The sequence below is a fragment of the Nipponia nippon genome, unplaced genomic scaffold (genome assembly GCF_047370975.1).
Source record: "Nipponia nippon isolate SJK-2023a ecotype South Korea unplaced genomic scaffold, ASM4737097v1 scaffold_5, whole genome shotgun sequence".
Classification (NCBI taxonomy): domain Eukaryota; kingdom Metazoa; phylum Chordata; class Aves; order Pelecaniformes; family Threskiornithidae; genus Nipponia; species Nipponia nippon.
Genome location: NW_028262369.1, coordinates 72,636,819 through 72,651,562, shown reverse-complemented (window position 1 = coordinate 72,651,562; position 14,744 = coordinate 72,636,819). Strand labels below are relative to the sequence as shown.

The 14,744-nt window shown below is 37.8% G+C and overlaps 1 protein-coding gene across 1 annotated transcript in view; it reads right to left on the bottom strand.

The window, feature by feature from the left end:
* The window catches only part of RAPH1 (Ras association (RalGDS/AF-6) and pleckstrin homology domains 1), a 100,534-nt gene that overhangs the window by 22,847 nt on the left and 62,943 nt on the right, over positions 1-14,744 (bottom strand). Inside the window, 3 exon segments of the mRNA XM_087733545.1 lie at positions 325-446; positions 4,149-4,308; positions 5,661-5,738. Coding sequence (XP_087589671.1) covers positions 325-446; positions 4,149-4,308; positions 5,661-5,738 — 360 coding nt within the window.

Below are 14,744 nucleotides of genomic sequence, written 5' to 3'. Positions count from 1 at the left end.
TTCTTACATATTTACATTTGAACAGCACTAAGTATTGGTGTAAATGCCATGAAACTGCTTGCCTTCATCTCCATTAAAATTACCCACAAACAAATGAGCAGACAGATTGCTTCAGCTCGTGGCTTTCTGCTAGGGACTTGATTTTGAGCCAACCACAATGTGGATGTACGTGGTGCTGAAATGTAAAGTTGCCTGGCATTTTAATACATACACAAGTATGAAAATAAAAGCACAGAAATGAACACTACCAAAAAAAGTAAGAAACTGCAATCAGGCATGCATGTGTGCACACACACACGTACTCAACATGAATCTCAGGCTTACCTGGGGATTCTTGAAAAGTGCGTATTTCTCTATACGTTCCACAAACATTAGTTTGTTTTGACTATCTCTTGTCCAGTTCAGAAGATTTTCAACTAAATTTTCATGATCTTCAAAGATCCTTTCTGCAGCAATAACAAGAGAGCAAATACATTCGAATCTGTCACATTTTGTGATAGAAACTACTCTGTAGTCATACTTGGGAGACAAGGCATATACGCAGAGAAAATAGAGTCCAAGGTCTACTAAAACGGGGAATAAGTTTACACTAAGAAGCTAAAAGAACTTAGTCAACTTTCAGACGTGCCGGGTTTCATCTTACACATACAGTCACTCAACACTCTCACTTCCATCTCTTCAGGCTTCTAGTTCCATCAATATATGAAGAGTTTTTCTTTTTTTTAGCTGACAAAGCCTACCATCCCACATGAACAGAGCAGACTCAAATGACAACATTTCAAATGTTAGGAGCACAAATAAGAAGGTTATCACATTTATATGTACTCCGGTCCACGCAATCCCCGAAGGAATTTATTAGGCAGCTTTTTCAGCACAAAATTTGTTTCTACATCCCCAATCACTATCTCACTCGTAAAGTATCAAAAAAAGTAATAGACAATGATCAGAGAGAAAACAAAATGTTTCCGAAATGCAGAATATATCTGTCTATTTCTTACAATCTATCCTGCTAAATAAATGATGTAGCAACAATGGCTTCTGAGAATTCTGAGCTTTGACTCTCTGGTGAAATAGTTATCATTAGTATAAGATACTGAAAATAGGCAAAAGAGAAGAGAGGAAGAAAAAAGAGGAAAATGTACTGAAATATCTGAAAACCCATCTTTGGGAAACCACTAGATCAATTTTCTCCTCCTTTCTAAGACACTGAAGTAGAATCCTGCTTTCTGCAATTTGTTCCCACAAATAGGCCACACAGTGGCATTTCAGCAAACTATTTCTTTCAGAATCCTTTGGGACTTGCTTGACCTTTCAATTGCATCTGAAAGCAGAACATGTTTTTTTCCACAAAATCAATTGCACCACACCCATTTTTACAGAGGGTATACAGCACTGATCACATCCGGACCTAGGAGCTATCTCTAACGAAGACTGAGATGACAGATGACATCTCAACACCTTTGGTAATTAGGAATACTAAGCAGAGTGAATGCAACATCTGTGGGGAACAAATTAAGGTTTGAGGTGACAACACAACATTACTGAGGTCTCAGTGAGATCTTTCTAAGAAGCTTTCGAGTTACAACTTCCATCAAGCTTTACCAGCAACAACAGAAATACTGTCCTCCAAGAAAGTAAAAAAAAGTGTCACCCAACATAAGAACACAACAAAAAAACTTCAGAGGACTGTGATATAAAAGCTTAAATCTCACTGCAGCCTCATTAGTGAAACTGGATAGCTTTCAAAACATATCAACTCTTACTACAATAACAACTCAAACATGAAACTTATTGGGAGTGTATGTACCTACAGTATGTAAAACTGCACATAATGCAATGTTCCTATTATGAAACATACTCTCTAAAATGGAAACATTGTAACTCACAGATACTTCACAGATGTACTCTGCTCTAACTAAAAAAACGAAAACAACCTTTGTCCCAACCAAAAGAAACCTTCCAGAGTTGTTTCTGTTACAAGCTTGCAGGGTAAAACTGGGCAAAGCATTTCATTCTCCATTCTGGAAATAATATCACTGAGTTCTTCTGAAAGTACACATAAAGCCCCTGGTTAAACCATTAGATAGTAACAGGTGGCCTTCTACTTCAAGTACACGTACCTAAATCAGACTCCTCAAAAACTTGTTAACCACACACATTTGAAGCAGACCACATAAAATGCAGAGACAATTGGGAACTCCGCAGGCCTCATGTCTTTCTCTGCAGTTTGTTAGCTTAAAGCTTTCACTGCATTTTATCGAACTGCGCAATTCATGAGCAACCAACTGACAAGACAACATGGTAAAATACACTGTGAAGGTACATAGGTGGTCTGTGTCTCACTAAAGGAAAATATTATAATAAAGGAGCTCCTTCCTCTTACATAGGCATTGCCAGAATAAAAACATTTCAAAAGATGAACCACTGGCAAAACAACACAATACAATACACAATAGTACATAGGATGAGGGCTTTGCTGTAATCATTTTTTCATCTGTTTTTTCAAGTTCCAGTATAAAATATATGAATCAAACAGGCTGCGTTTTGGATTGTCTTTTTAAAAAAACACATATGTGAAATCTATAAAAAACTATCTAAGTTGCCCTACCAAGGATCAAGGAAAGCCAAACTGAAAAATGAAAAAGGAAACTGAATTCTACCCTCTTCCATCTGTCTTAGGTTTATCATGTTGTAGTCTGAATTTAAAATTCTGTAATTATAAAGATGATGTTCTTTAGCTTGAAACTCTTTCAATACAGCAGTCAAACTCTGTCATTCCCAGTATGTCACTGAGCCCATGCAGCAGGGCATGAATATACTTGCAAAACACCCAACAAGAGAGATTTGTTAACCCTGGTTTCATTTCAAAATAATCTTAATTCAGTCACACTCTTAATTTGGCTAAATACCAGTTTATCTTTCTGTCCGCAGCCCAGCTCTTTGTTTCTAACAGAAGTTGAAAATATTTTTTCCAGTATTTTTTTCATTTATTCTTTCCAGGCTGCACAGTGAATGGAAGTGTCTTATGAAAGCAAATCTAGGATGGGAAATACCCCTGGTTGAGCCTTGAGTTCAGGTTCCTGCGACCTACACATTTAGAGATTTTTCAGTGGTAGAAACATAAAACTATTTCAGAACTAATAAGGTTATTTATCCATACTCTTCTCATTGGTAAAATGTTACAGAATTACACCTTTGATTTTTATATACCTAATTTGGATTTACATAGAATTTGTGCAAATTCTTTCTGGTTTCAAAATTGGGCAACTTTTAAGATTTCATTTATTAAAATTTCACAGTTTTGAGCCTATTAAGATGTTATTTTTCATATGAAAAGTAGAAGATTCAAAGGATACCTTGTCACCCTACAATGGCCTTTTTTGTTTAACAATAAGCAAAGTTAACATGCTACACTGCCTGAAATAGAAAAGGTTTCACCAAAAGAGAGAGGAAATATTAATTTGCATTTTAATTTGAAATCAAGATATTTGGGTTCAGTTCTGGGCTTTTCTTAAGTCAACGGGTAAGGTGCTTAACAGCTCTTCGATGTAATTCTTTTGATAATGGAGACTAACAATTTGGTTTTCTACCATTTTTCCCCTTCCTTTCCATTCAGATGCTATATCCTTTGGCTAAATGAACAACTTACATTGTGGTATGTGCAATGCAGCGCAAAGGAGCTTTAATTGCCTTTAGAGGCATATTGCCAATTGCATTAAAATATTTAACAGAAACAAAACGTAGACAGCTTTTTGTAGTAAGAGCTATTAGGATCAGTACAAAATATTATTCACAAGAGGAACATGCATGGTGAGTTTTTTATCCCTTACCTCTTTCTTCTGTGAGGAACACACCAAAACCAAGAGGCTCAGTGACTAGACATTAGTAAAATTCCTACATCACACCTTAGAATTTAGACGTTCTTTTGATATGAAAGAAGAAAACATTTCCAGATCATTCTGAAACAACGTTATTCACGAGCTTTATTACATGAATGAACATTCACTACACGAACTAACATTTGCTACATGAATGAACAGGATGATGAACATTATGAAGACAAGAATTTAAATCATTCTGAGCACACTGATATAGACCAGTATTACATCAATAGATACAAATTATAAATGTTTATAATTATTACTTACCCATTTGCAATTCAGAGATGGTTTCCACCAATGACCAGTCTAAACTGTAACCGCAATGCGATTTGTCCATCAGATTGTCTAATACTTGTCTCACTGTCTGCCTCTCATCCACCATCATTGTTTTTGAGCTGTCATCAGACATGTGGACTCTGATCACCAACTATTAAGCAGGAAAATTAGGAAAACAAGATGAAGAATTAATTTCCCACATTTCAAATAAAAACATGGTTTTTAAGATCTTGTTTCTTTTTCTAACATTTTGATACAATAGCATAAAATATTAAGTTCAATCAAAACACTCCCTCAAAATGTAAAAAGCCATAAAGGATGGTTAGATATTTGTATTGCTGACACTTAACCAGATACTGTTCTCCTTGAGTAAAAGACAGTAAATATAAAGGTCTTCCCAATACAACGACAATGTGCTTTAGCTATGTGTTAAGAAGGGAAAAAAAAATCTCCTGCCAAACTGTCCTGTTCTGATTAATAAAATGTCTTTGTGACAATTTTTCTCACATATCTAGGTGGAACAAACATAGATACAGAGTTCTGCACAACCTTATATAGAATCAGAATTTTTCAGATTTGCAATTCAAGCTTTCTGTCCGCTTCCTCCATATTTTCTAAAAATGCTGATTATGTAAACAATATACCTATATTAAATCTTCTTTTTCTGGAGAGTATCAACGATTAGTGCGAATGAAATCTGCTTTTAAAACACAATGGCTTTTCATAGGCACTTTAAAAAGGTCACTGTCCAGAAAGAAAAATGCAGCCTTTTTTTTAACCAATCAAAAAACTTAAGACAATAGATTCTTCTTGCCAATCATTATGCTACCTTTTTTATACTTTGTTCAGATGGAAAAGTTAAAACATACTGGTCGTAATACACTGGTTGGCTTGTTAATGCCCATCTTCCAGCCAGGACAGGTTTTCAGCTTTTTGATATATAAACACTAAATGTAAAAGGCATTTTAAGCAACTGAAAAACTCCAAACATAAAATAAGAATACTAAATTTCAAGGGAACACTTTATATTCTTTGATAGTGCATCAAGTAATGTCAGTAGACGTTCTCCACTTGGTAACCCCTGTTTGTAGTCTGGAATGCTTCTATTTCATTTATCCCTGGAAAATCCTGCTATGCATAATGGGAAGGGGTCTGTAAAGTAAACAGACCCAAATTTTAAATGTGTGACTGCTTAATATACAAAAACAACCTCGGGAGGCTGGACCTTCATTTCAGCTCTGGGTGGAAGTTGACAGTCTTCTCAATGTGCACTAGCTGGAAAATAAGCTATTCCTTAAGAAAAACATAATGTTATTCCATATGCTAAAATTTTCTTCATTAGGTCCAGTCTAGATGAGAAAGTACATTATCACTCAAGATCAGAACACTACAGTGTTCCTATTTTATTTAGGGCAACTTAAGGGTAATAGACACAAATGAGAAGAATTTTGCCTGCGTTTTCCAGGTGAATAGGTATCTTTCAAACCAGTATAAACAACTTACCTTTTTCACTTGTGCCTCCTTAATCTTCTCTAATGCAACTCTAATCTTCTCAGCTTTGAGTTTAGCAGCCTGTTCCTCCTAGGAGATAACACACGGAATTCCAGTTAACACAAACTTCAGTCCAGTTTTACTGGATTTAATTTTGAGGCTACCATGTTTTAAAACATGAACTGAAATGCTGATTTACCCACCTATAAATCCTCAACTATTTCTTAGTGATGATGAAGACTATTATCTTTTATTACAAAAAGTGTTACTATATCTATCTAGCATTTAGAAATACAACTGCCATTATCTCCAAAAGAACATACTGGCGGTATATATTTTGTATAGACACATTTGGCATTTCTCCGTTCTTCCATACTGTAAGTAGCCTTGTATATTGCTACCAAGTGTTTTAGCATATCATATATTTACAGTCATAGATTTGGACAATACATATTCGACAAGAGTGTATAATTGAGTACACCCAATAGATTTTTGGTTGATCAACATAAAACATAAATAGCATGCTGAGAAACAGCAGAATTTAACAGCACACAGAAAGTATGGAAAACAAATCCTATAAATAGGATTCCACGCTATGTGCATTAGTTGGGAAGATTTTAAACTATTAAATCCATTTGCCATAAGTAAGTAGCTTGAACGCTCCCTTTATCTTTACTAAATCCAGGCTGTATTTCTCCTCGCTTTAAGTATTTTAAGAGACATAAAGCAAACACACATTCTTTTCTTTTGTGCTCTTCTAAGTAATCTATTTTTGTTGCAACTGGAAACGCATTAAAAATTCAGATAATTTAAATCTATCTGCTGATGCTAAAGAAATCTGTATATTGTAAGACTAGCAATACTGTTTTTTAATTTCTGGAGATTATTGATATTTCTGTTGGAAGTGGATTTGAAATATGCAGCTAAACAAGCAGCCACTCTTTTTAAGATGCCATATGCAGGTTTCAGATTTTAGAAATCTTAAATTGTGGATGTTCATTGTGGTTAATATCTAAAAGCATCATAATTATTAAAAAAAATCTCTAGAACAATAAATAAACAAACAAGCAAATCCCCTCCAAAATATTCAATCTCCTTAGAAAAGAAAAAGTAAGATTTTTCTCAGATCAAAAGTAGCACAGCCCATCACAACACCACTTGGCATGCCAGAGACATTTAGTTCTGCATTGCTTTCTTGTATGAAGGTAATTCATGGTTTCTTTACCATGTGTTTAGATGGTTGCTTTTCTTGTAAAAGACAAGATTCAGCTATCCTGAAATCCACAGAGTTTAAGTTTTCCACTTTTCAGTGAATTACTAGTATTCCTGTCAACTGCTAAAGGGTATTCCCTATGCTACTTATTTACTCTTACTTAACAGCTTTTGTTCCCTCACACCTGTGACCATACCATGCACCAGAAAAAAACATCAGCTAGACAGGACAATAGGCTGCCTTGGGAGAAACATAATTCTTTTCAATAAAATGAATGAGTAAGTTGACACGAGCAGAAATAATGTGAGCTTGAAACATTATCTGGAAACTCAATTACCTAGGAACATAGGTTTTTATTAGTCTACAGGGAACTATGGCTTTTTATTCACCATAACGATGGTGTCATGTAGCTTAGAAAGGTTAAATCAGATTAGCATCCTATTAAAAACAAACAAACAGTGCCATGATACCTAGAATCACTTAAATGTAAAACACTTAGAATTCTAAAATATTCTTCCTTAACATTAGCTATTTCCATCTGTAGAAATATATTATTACTATAAAAAAAAGGCTTGAAAATACTTGTAAGTTTCTAAAAGTGATGCTACGCACCTGTGCATTATGAAATCAGCAAGAGCAAAACACTTCTCTTATTTTATCATACATATGAAGAAACTGTAATTTATGGTTTAAAAAAGCTGCTCATTAACCCAACCGTAAACCTTTATTGCTGTACAAAGGTTGACAGCATGTTTGGTTTTGGCCTTCCCTAAAGTCAAGCAGCACAATTTTCCACTCCATTTCACTGTACACCTGTGCAATGCAACCATCCATACAAACCCCAGCAGGAGCACTTTACAGCCACAGCGCGCAGGCACAGACAGCAACAAGAGAGCAAGCAACAAGGAATCAGCTGGGGGCCTCCCGTATACCTGCACCAACACACCTAAAACGTCTTTGTTGATCTCAAAGTTTATAATCCAACATTCCCTGAAATGTCTTTTAAAATAAATAAATATGTAGACCAAAAAAGATTTCGAGGATTTACTATCTTAACGCCTATCAATTACTTTTAACTTCCCACTCGATTTTAATGTGGGTTCAGAGATCAGGATTTCTTATACTTTACTAGAGTTTAACAAAGTCAGTTTATATTTAAATAAAACCCCAGAATTACGATTATAAAAATAAGAACGGGTTTCAACCAGCAACAAATTATAAAAAGAGGTCTGAATCTACTTACTGGAAATGCACAGAGGAAAAGGAGGCAGGAATTAGAAATTTCTGAAAGCACATAGTAGCCCAGGATTTTACACTATTAAAGTTTTACTTTATAGTTTGTGGTCAGGCCACTGTTGCATCATTACTGATGTGACAAACAATGTTTCACTGGAGCAGGAGGAGGATCTATCTATTTTGATTACTTAATAAAATAATTTAGTAACTACAGAATTCCCCAAAACTCACAACAATCTATTCTATTTCTCTCCTAATGGCCCAAGAAAAGAGCCATCCACATCCCCTCCCCATCGAAGCCACCCCAACACTGCCCTCAGACACAAACACAGGCTCTCTCCTCACCCGTACATGGAACCAAGACAACTCCTCAATGGGAGGAAGCCTGCACAATCCATCAGCTGGTACTAAGCTAACAACATTTTTCATTGCACATAGAGAAAGGTGACAAGTGGCAAAAATACCTGACTACAGCTGTAAACTATTCAACACCACAAACTAACAAGGCCAGGACATACAGTCTAATCACATCTAACTTAGGTATTTATTTCTCCTTTGCTAGGAAATCCTGCTAGTAATAGTGACGTGAGTTAGGTTGCCAAAGGATCATAAACACGCACATAAATGGCAAGACTGCTGCCTAGGTCATGGTTTCACAAGTGGTATATACCAATGTAAATCCCTGAAATGGCTGATACACCTGCCTCCCTTGCACAGCATTACTTCTCAGTTGTAGCAGCCATAGTGTTGCCGTGGCCACACAGACAATTCAGTCAGGGAACTGATCTAGTTGAAAATTAACACAGCAGAAAGATTCAGCAGAACCTACTCCTTGCTAAGACTGCCTTTATGGTCACATACATGCTATGCAAAAGCATAAAGGAGATACATACATATACCCACTGCGTAAAGCACAACACACAGTGTCATTTCCACCTCTGACAGGAAAAGGATATTCTCTTTGAGTAGCAATACACATCACTGTAAAATTGCAACATAAATCCCTTACTTTAATGGACTTCAGGAGTATTGTTACACTTGCACTTTGAAGCTTCGAGCTGAGATTACTTTTCGTTATGGAACACATCACACCTGATTTAAAAAATGTTTGGCAACGTACTAATGTTAAGAACTTGTTCATCCAAAATAACCTAACATGTTGCGAAGTAAAATTGAAAGAGTACAGCTCTGTAATGCAATGGTCTTAAATTAAAGACTTTTTCTTTATATTTTTATACCAGAACTCAGTTTTCAATAATTTTAGCCTATATTGGAATATTGGAAAGAATAACCCCAAAAGATCTAAAGTTAAGATTTCCTTAATATAATGAAAATCACAGCCTCCTGCCCCAGTTTCCAGTTAAATGTGCAGTTAAAGATATTCCAGCTGTGTTTTATATGGGTTATAAATATGGCTATAAATATGCGAGATGTGTGCTATGACAGAGCTGACCTTGCTCAAATAACTTTATGCCTCACACTTCTAGGTTAGGGTTTTATTTTTTGCTTCATTGTACATTTTTGAAGTGTCATTAACGGATCCCTTTTACACAGATCACAGGCAGAATGGAAAAAGGGCGGGGGGCAGCGGAAATCACTTAAAAAGGTTACAGTGTTTAGGAAAGCTAGTAATTAAATGATGAGGTAAGTAACAAAGTCCACATATCACTTAAGTTAGCAGGGTAGATACACAGATCACAAGATGCATAAAAGAAGAAATTTATGTTTAATATTTGAAATTTTTCTCTGAAGTCTTTCTTTGAATGCAGATAAGACGATAACTAAATACACAAGTAGCATTGACTTCTGAAGGACTAGGTATTCACTGTTTATTTTCCCAGCTGCAGCCTAGCCTCAAGGACTCTTCTTCCTGCAGATTTTTTATTGAAACAGAGGTTCCTGTTGCCCGAGAACACCGTATTAACATCTCAATTTATACCTAACTCCCCAAAATTTCAAGACATCTTTATTAGCCCCATGTGTCAATCAGACCATTAATCACATTAATGAAGTGTTTTCTGTTGGTTGATTTAATTTATTATTTAAAAAAAAAAAAAAGGAACACTAGAACAAGTGTGTATATGATCAGCATTGGAAGGGGAAAGCCGAATGAGTGAATATTAACAGCAGTTCTTCTGTGTTTCTTGATAAACTCATTACAACAGGCAGAACACCCCTACTGTAAAAACCAATGTGTGGCAATGGTGGCACAGCCCATTTACAAACAGTGAACTTGTGTTTACAGTAGTAGTTCATGACCATTCTCAAAACATATCTTTTATTGCATTTCTTCTCAAAATAACCCAGAATAACCTATATCTGAGTAAAGCAGAAAGAGAAACAAGACATTACTCTCTTTCAAAGCTCACTAAATGTGAGTGGACAGCAGCCATTTTCCTGGTGAGGGGTCCATCCTCCCTATTGTAGACTCATCCCATATTTCCTCCTTCTTCCTTCCCAACTTTATATTAAGTTTTCTAGACCTTTGGCACATTCCTGACTTATTGTCACCATAATGTATTATGTTAATATGGCAATGCACGTAAAGCAGTAGTATTGTTTTGGGGGTTGTGTCTCAGAATTATTCACCTGAAAAGTTGTTAAATATTACGATGACACTACACTGGGATAGTGTGTTACCACTACACTGTGGTAGTTGTTTTTCCTTTGTTCTACTTCTGTGCACTGTTCACAAACTTTTTGCTATTGGAAGCCTAACTCCAACACAGAAGATGGCTTCTGAATGGAAACTGGAAAGCAACAGTTACATTTTAAATGCGTTTCAAAGTCACACTGGTCCTTGTCACAAGTTTCTACAGAAGGGATCTTCTCCCCCCACAGTCTATTAGGGCAAAGAAGGAAGGCCAAGAGATAGATGGCAGTTGCTTATGAGCTTAAATGCATAATGGCATCTATGAATTTCTCCAGAACCTCCCTTGTGCTTGATCAAAATTATCCAGTACTTAAGCTTTTCACACTCTCCCCAGCAATCTTGGGCCATACTTCAACAACATATACTATTTGGCAAAGTGTTAATGCTAGAAATGTGATGCAAAGGAATTTTCAAAGACAAACCTGGCAGTGCTACTTCTTATTAAGGAGAACCACTGCACAACTTTAACAAGATCAGAATTTTATTTGCTTGTAATATCATTAAACCAACTGGTTGGGAAGAAAACTACAATGCTAGTGTCTATCGCAAACTGAAGCTGAGGAAGACAGGATGCAAAACCAGTACCTCAGCTACCTCAAAGGACGAGGAAAAGCAAAAGTTAAGTTTGTTCATCTCATTTCCCAATTTTTACAGAATGGCTGAGGTCATCTTGCCGAACTCCCCTGCTCAAGCAGAGCCACCTACAGCCAGCTGTCGAGGACCGTGTCCAGATGGCTTCTGGGTATCTGCAAAGGTGGAGACTCCACAAAGTCCCTGGGCAACCTGCACCAGTGCTCAGACCCTCCAGTAAAAAATTGTTTCCTGATGTTCAGAGGGAACCTACTCTGTTTCAGTTTGTGTCCATCGCCTCTGGTCCTGTCACTGGGCACCACTGAAAAGAGCCTGGCTCTGTCTCATCCTCTTTACACCCTCCCTTCGGATATTTGTACACATTGATGAGATCCCCCTGAGCCTTCTCTTTGCCAGGCTGAACACTCCCAGCTCTCTCAGCCTCTCCTCACAGGAGAGATGTTCCAGTCCCTTCATCATCTTCGTGGTCCTTTGCTGGAGACTCTTCAGTAACTCCCTATCTCTCTTGTACTGGGGAGCCCAGAACTGGACACAGTACTCCAGGTGGGGCCTCACCAGTGCTGAGGGGAAGGATCACCTCCACCCACCTGGTAGCAACACTCCTCCCAATGCAGATACCATTAGCCACCTTTGCTGCAAGGGCTCATGGTCAACTTGGTGTCCACCAGGACCGCCAGGTCCTCTTCTGGCAAGCTGCTTTCCAGCTGGGTGGTCCCCAGCATGGACTGGTACACGGGGTTGTTCCTCCCCAGGTGCAGAACTTCACACTTCCCTCTGCTGAACTTTGCAAGGTTCCTGTCAGCCCATTTCTCCAGCCTGTTGAGGTCCCTCTGGATGGCAGCACGACCCTCTGGCATCACAGCCACCCCTCCCAGTTTGGTGTCATCAGCAAACTTGCTGAGGGCACACTCTGCCCCATCATCCAGATCAGTAATGAAGATGTTAAAGAGGACTGGACCCAGTATTGACCCCTGGGGTACACCGCTAGTTACTGTCCTCCAACAAGACTTGGTGCCACTGATCACCACCCTCTGGGCCTCGCCATTCAGCCAGTTTTCAGTCCACATCACTGTCTGCTTATCCAGCCCATAGATCAACAGCTTGTCTGTGAGGGTTAGCTTGTCCAGAGGGCTAGGGCTGAGCAAAAGAGCGCCTAGAGGGGCCATTGGAGTGCCGCTGGAATTGGGCAGCCAGAGGCAAGCTGAAGCAAAGAGATCAGTGCTGAGGAATAGTTTTAGGTGTGGGTCAGAGGTGGGGGACTTAGTCCAAGCTTAAGCCAGAAATTAGGGTTAGCGTTTGTCCCACCATCCAGATCATTAACGAAGATGATGTAAAGTATTGGACCCAGTACTGACCTCTGGGGTGCACCACTGGTTCATGGCCTCCAACTAGACTTTGTGCCATTTTGAAGGTATGGCAGAATAGAATCTGATTCAGCAGGGATATACAGTCTGCTGTCCCCCTGAAAGAATGCTCAGATTTGACAAAGCTAGTAGAGATGAAGACAAAAAAAAACAAAATGCATTTGCAAGGAATTTCACTGGCTCTTTATTCCTTAAAGCATCTATCTGCACTAGATTATCTTCCCGCTTGCCTCTGAATAGGACCTGTCTTGTAACAGCTCTAGGCCAGGCTTCTCACTGGGGCTATCTAAGGCAAAAAATTATAGGAGAAGAGGTAGTAGATCTGGCACCAGGAAAAGGCAAGAAAGGGGAGAGGAGAAAAAAAAAAAAAAAAAGAAAAAAACAGGAGGGAGAATAGGCCTTCAAAACCACGGTAAGGAAGTCTGAGAGTAGAAAGAAGACTACAACATAACAGATGAAGCACTAGGACTGACTGGTAATGAGTTTTAGCTGGACGAAAAGCTCGACTGATACGCAGAACAGGGCAGAAACCCAGATTTGAGAACACAGGCTGTTTGTCTAACAATGTATCCACAACAGCTTATTATAATGCATTCCAAGACAAAGGTGACATTAAAACTACACAGGAACATCACAATAATCCCAGCGGATTAGTACAAAGCAGCTTGTTGAATAAAAATTTTATATCATAATTTTCAGCATTGCACAAAACCCTGCTACTAACCACCCACATCCTTTTTGTAGTTTCCAGGTGTGGCCATCACAACTTCCTCAAAAACTGGCTGGAGGAGGCTGGAGTTTTCAGATCATGCTTACATCCTTTGCAGCTTAGCAATCAATTGCTCTATTTTTAAACTGCATTAAAAAAAAAAAATCTAAAACAGATGCTTCATTCAAGATTGAGGACATCTGAATCAGATTGACCTAAGACGCATGAAGCCAACTTCACAACTGATTTATTCAAAGGTCTGAAGGGATTACAGCATGTAGTAACCAAAATGTACAAACCAAGGGAATCAACATGCATAAGAAGAATATTTGCCTTTCAGGTCAACAAGAAAAGAAGAATGAAGTACTAGATACTTGAGAAGAGAAGGCATAACATGATTCTTTTTCTCCAGATGCTGACATACATATCTGAAGCATTACATCATTAAATCACCATCATCTGGCTTCCTGAATGTAGTTTCAGCTTCACGTGCATCAGAATGGTGGAAGAAATGGTAACTTCAAAATCCAGCGTGTTACATTTCTATTTCCTATTTTCATGTCCTAAACTGGGATTTATTTGAGCCCTGAGTACTCTCTTAAAATTATTTCCATGTGGTCTAATATTTCACAGCCACAAGCTCAGTTTTCAGTATTCATTTGATGGCTTAATTCCAACCCCATAGAGAAACAAGCTTGCAGATTTGACATTAAAGATACATTGCTTTATTTTCAATAGTCAATAACTTACTTCACTGATATGCTTTCACTTCTTTCTGTTTTCAAAAAAAGGGGCTTGAACACTGTATGAACAATAACACACAGAGCTACATTTAAACATAAAGAGACCACCACAGTGAATAGATCAGTTTCTGTGCTGAGATCTGCCCTACAATGCAACAGGAACTGTGTTTGTGCATGGTTGTAATGCAAAAGGAATCTAGTCCATGACTAGAATTTTTTACAATTAGTTATACTACCAGAGGACAAAAATGATATTATCATTCCCCCAAGGTGTCTCTAGTCTCAATATAAGAAGTAGACAGATCAAAGAAGCGGAAGAACACAAGAAACAATAAGACAATAAGAAACAGTTGACACACCAGAGACACCAGCATAGAGCTGCAACATGATCCTACAGTTAACTGACCTAACACCTTGCTACAATTGCAAGGAAAAGCCCCATTTCTTGAGACTGCTTCTCTCATACTGGGGCTTATCTAATGTTACAGCAAGCTGAAGAGATCTAAGCAGCGAAGTGGACTTCCATTTCATCACTTTACTAAAGATATTTCCCTCTGCAGGAGGTCAGAGGAGAACCAGTAAGTATC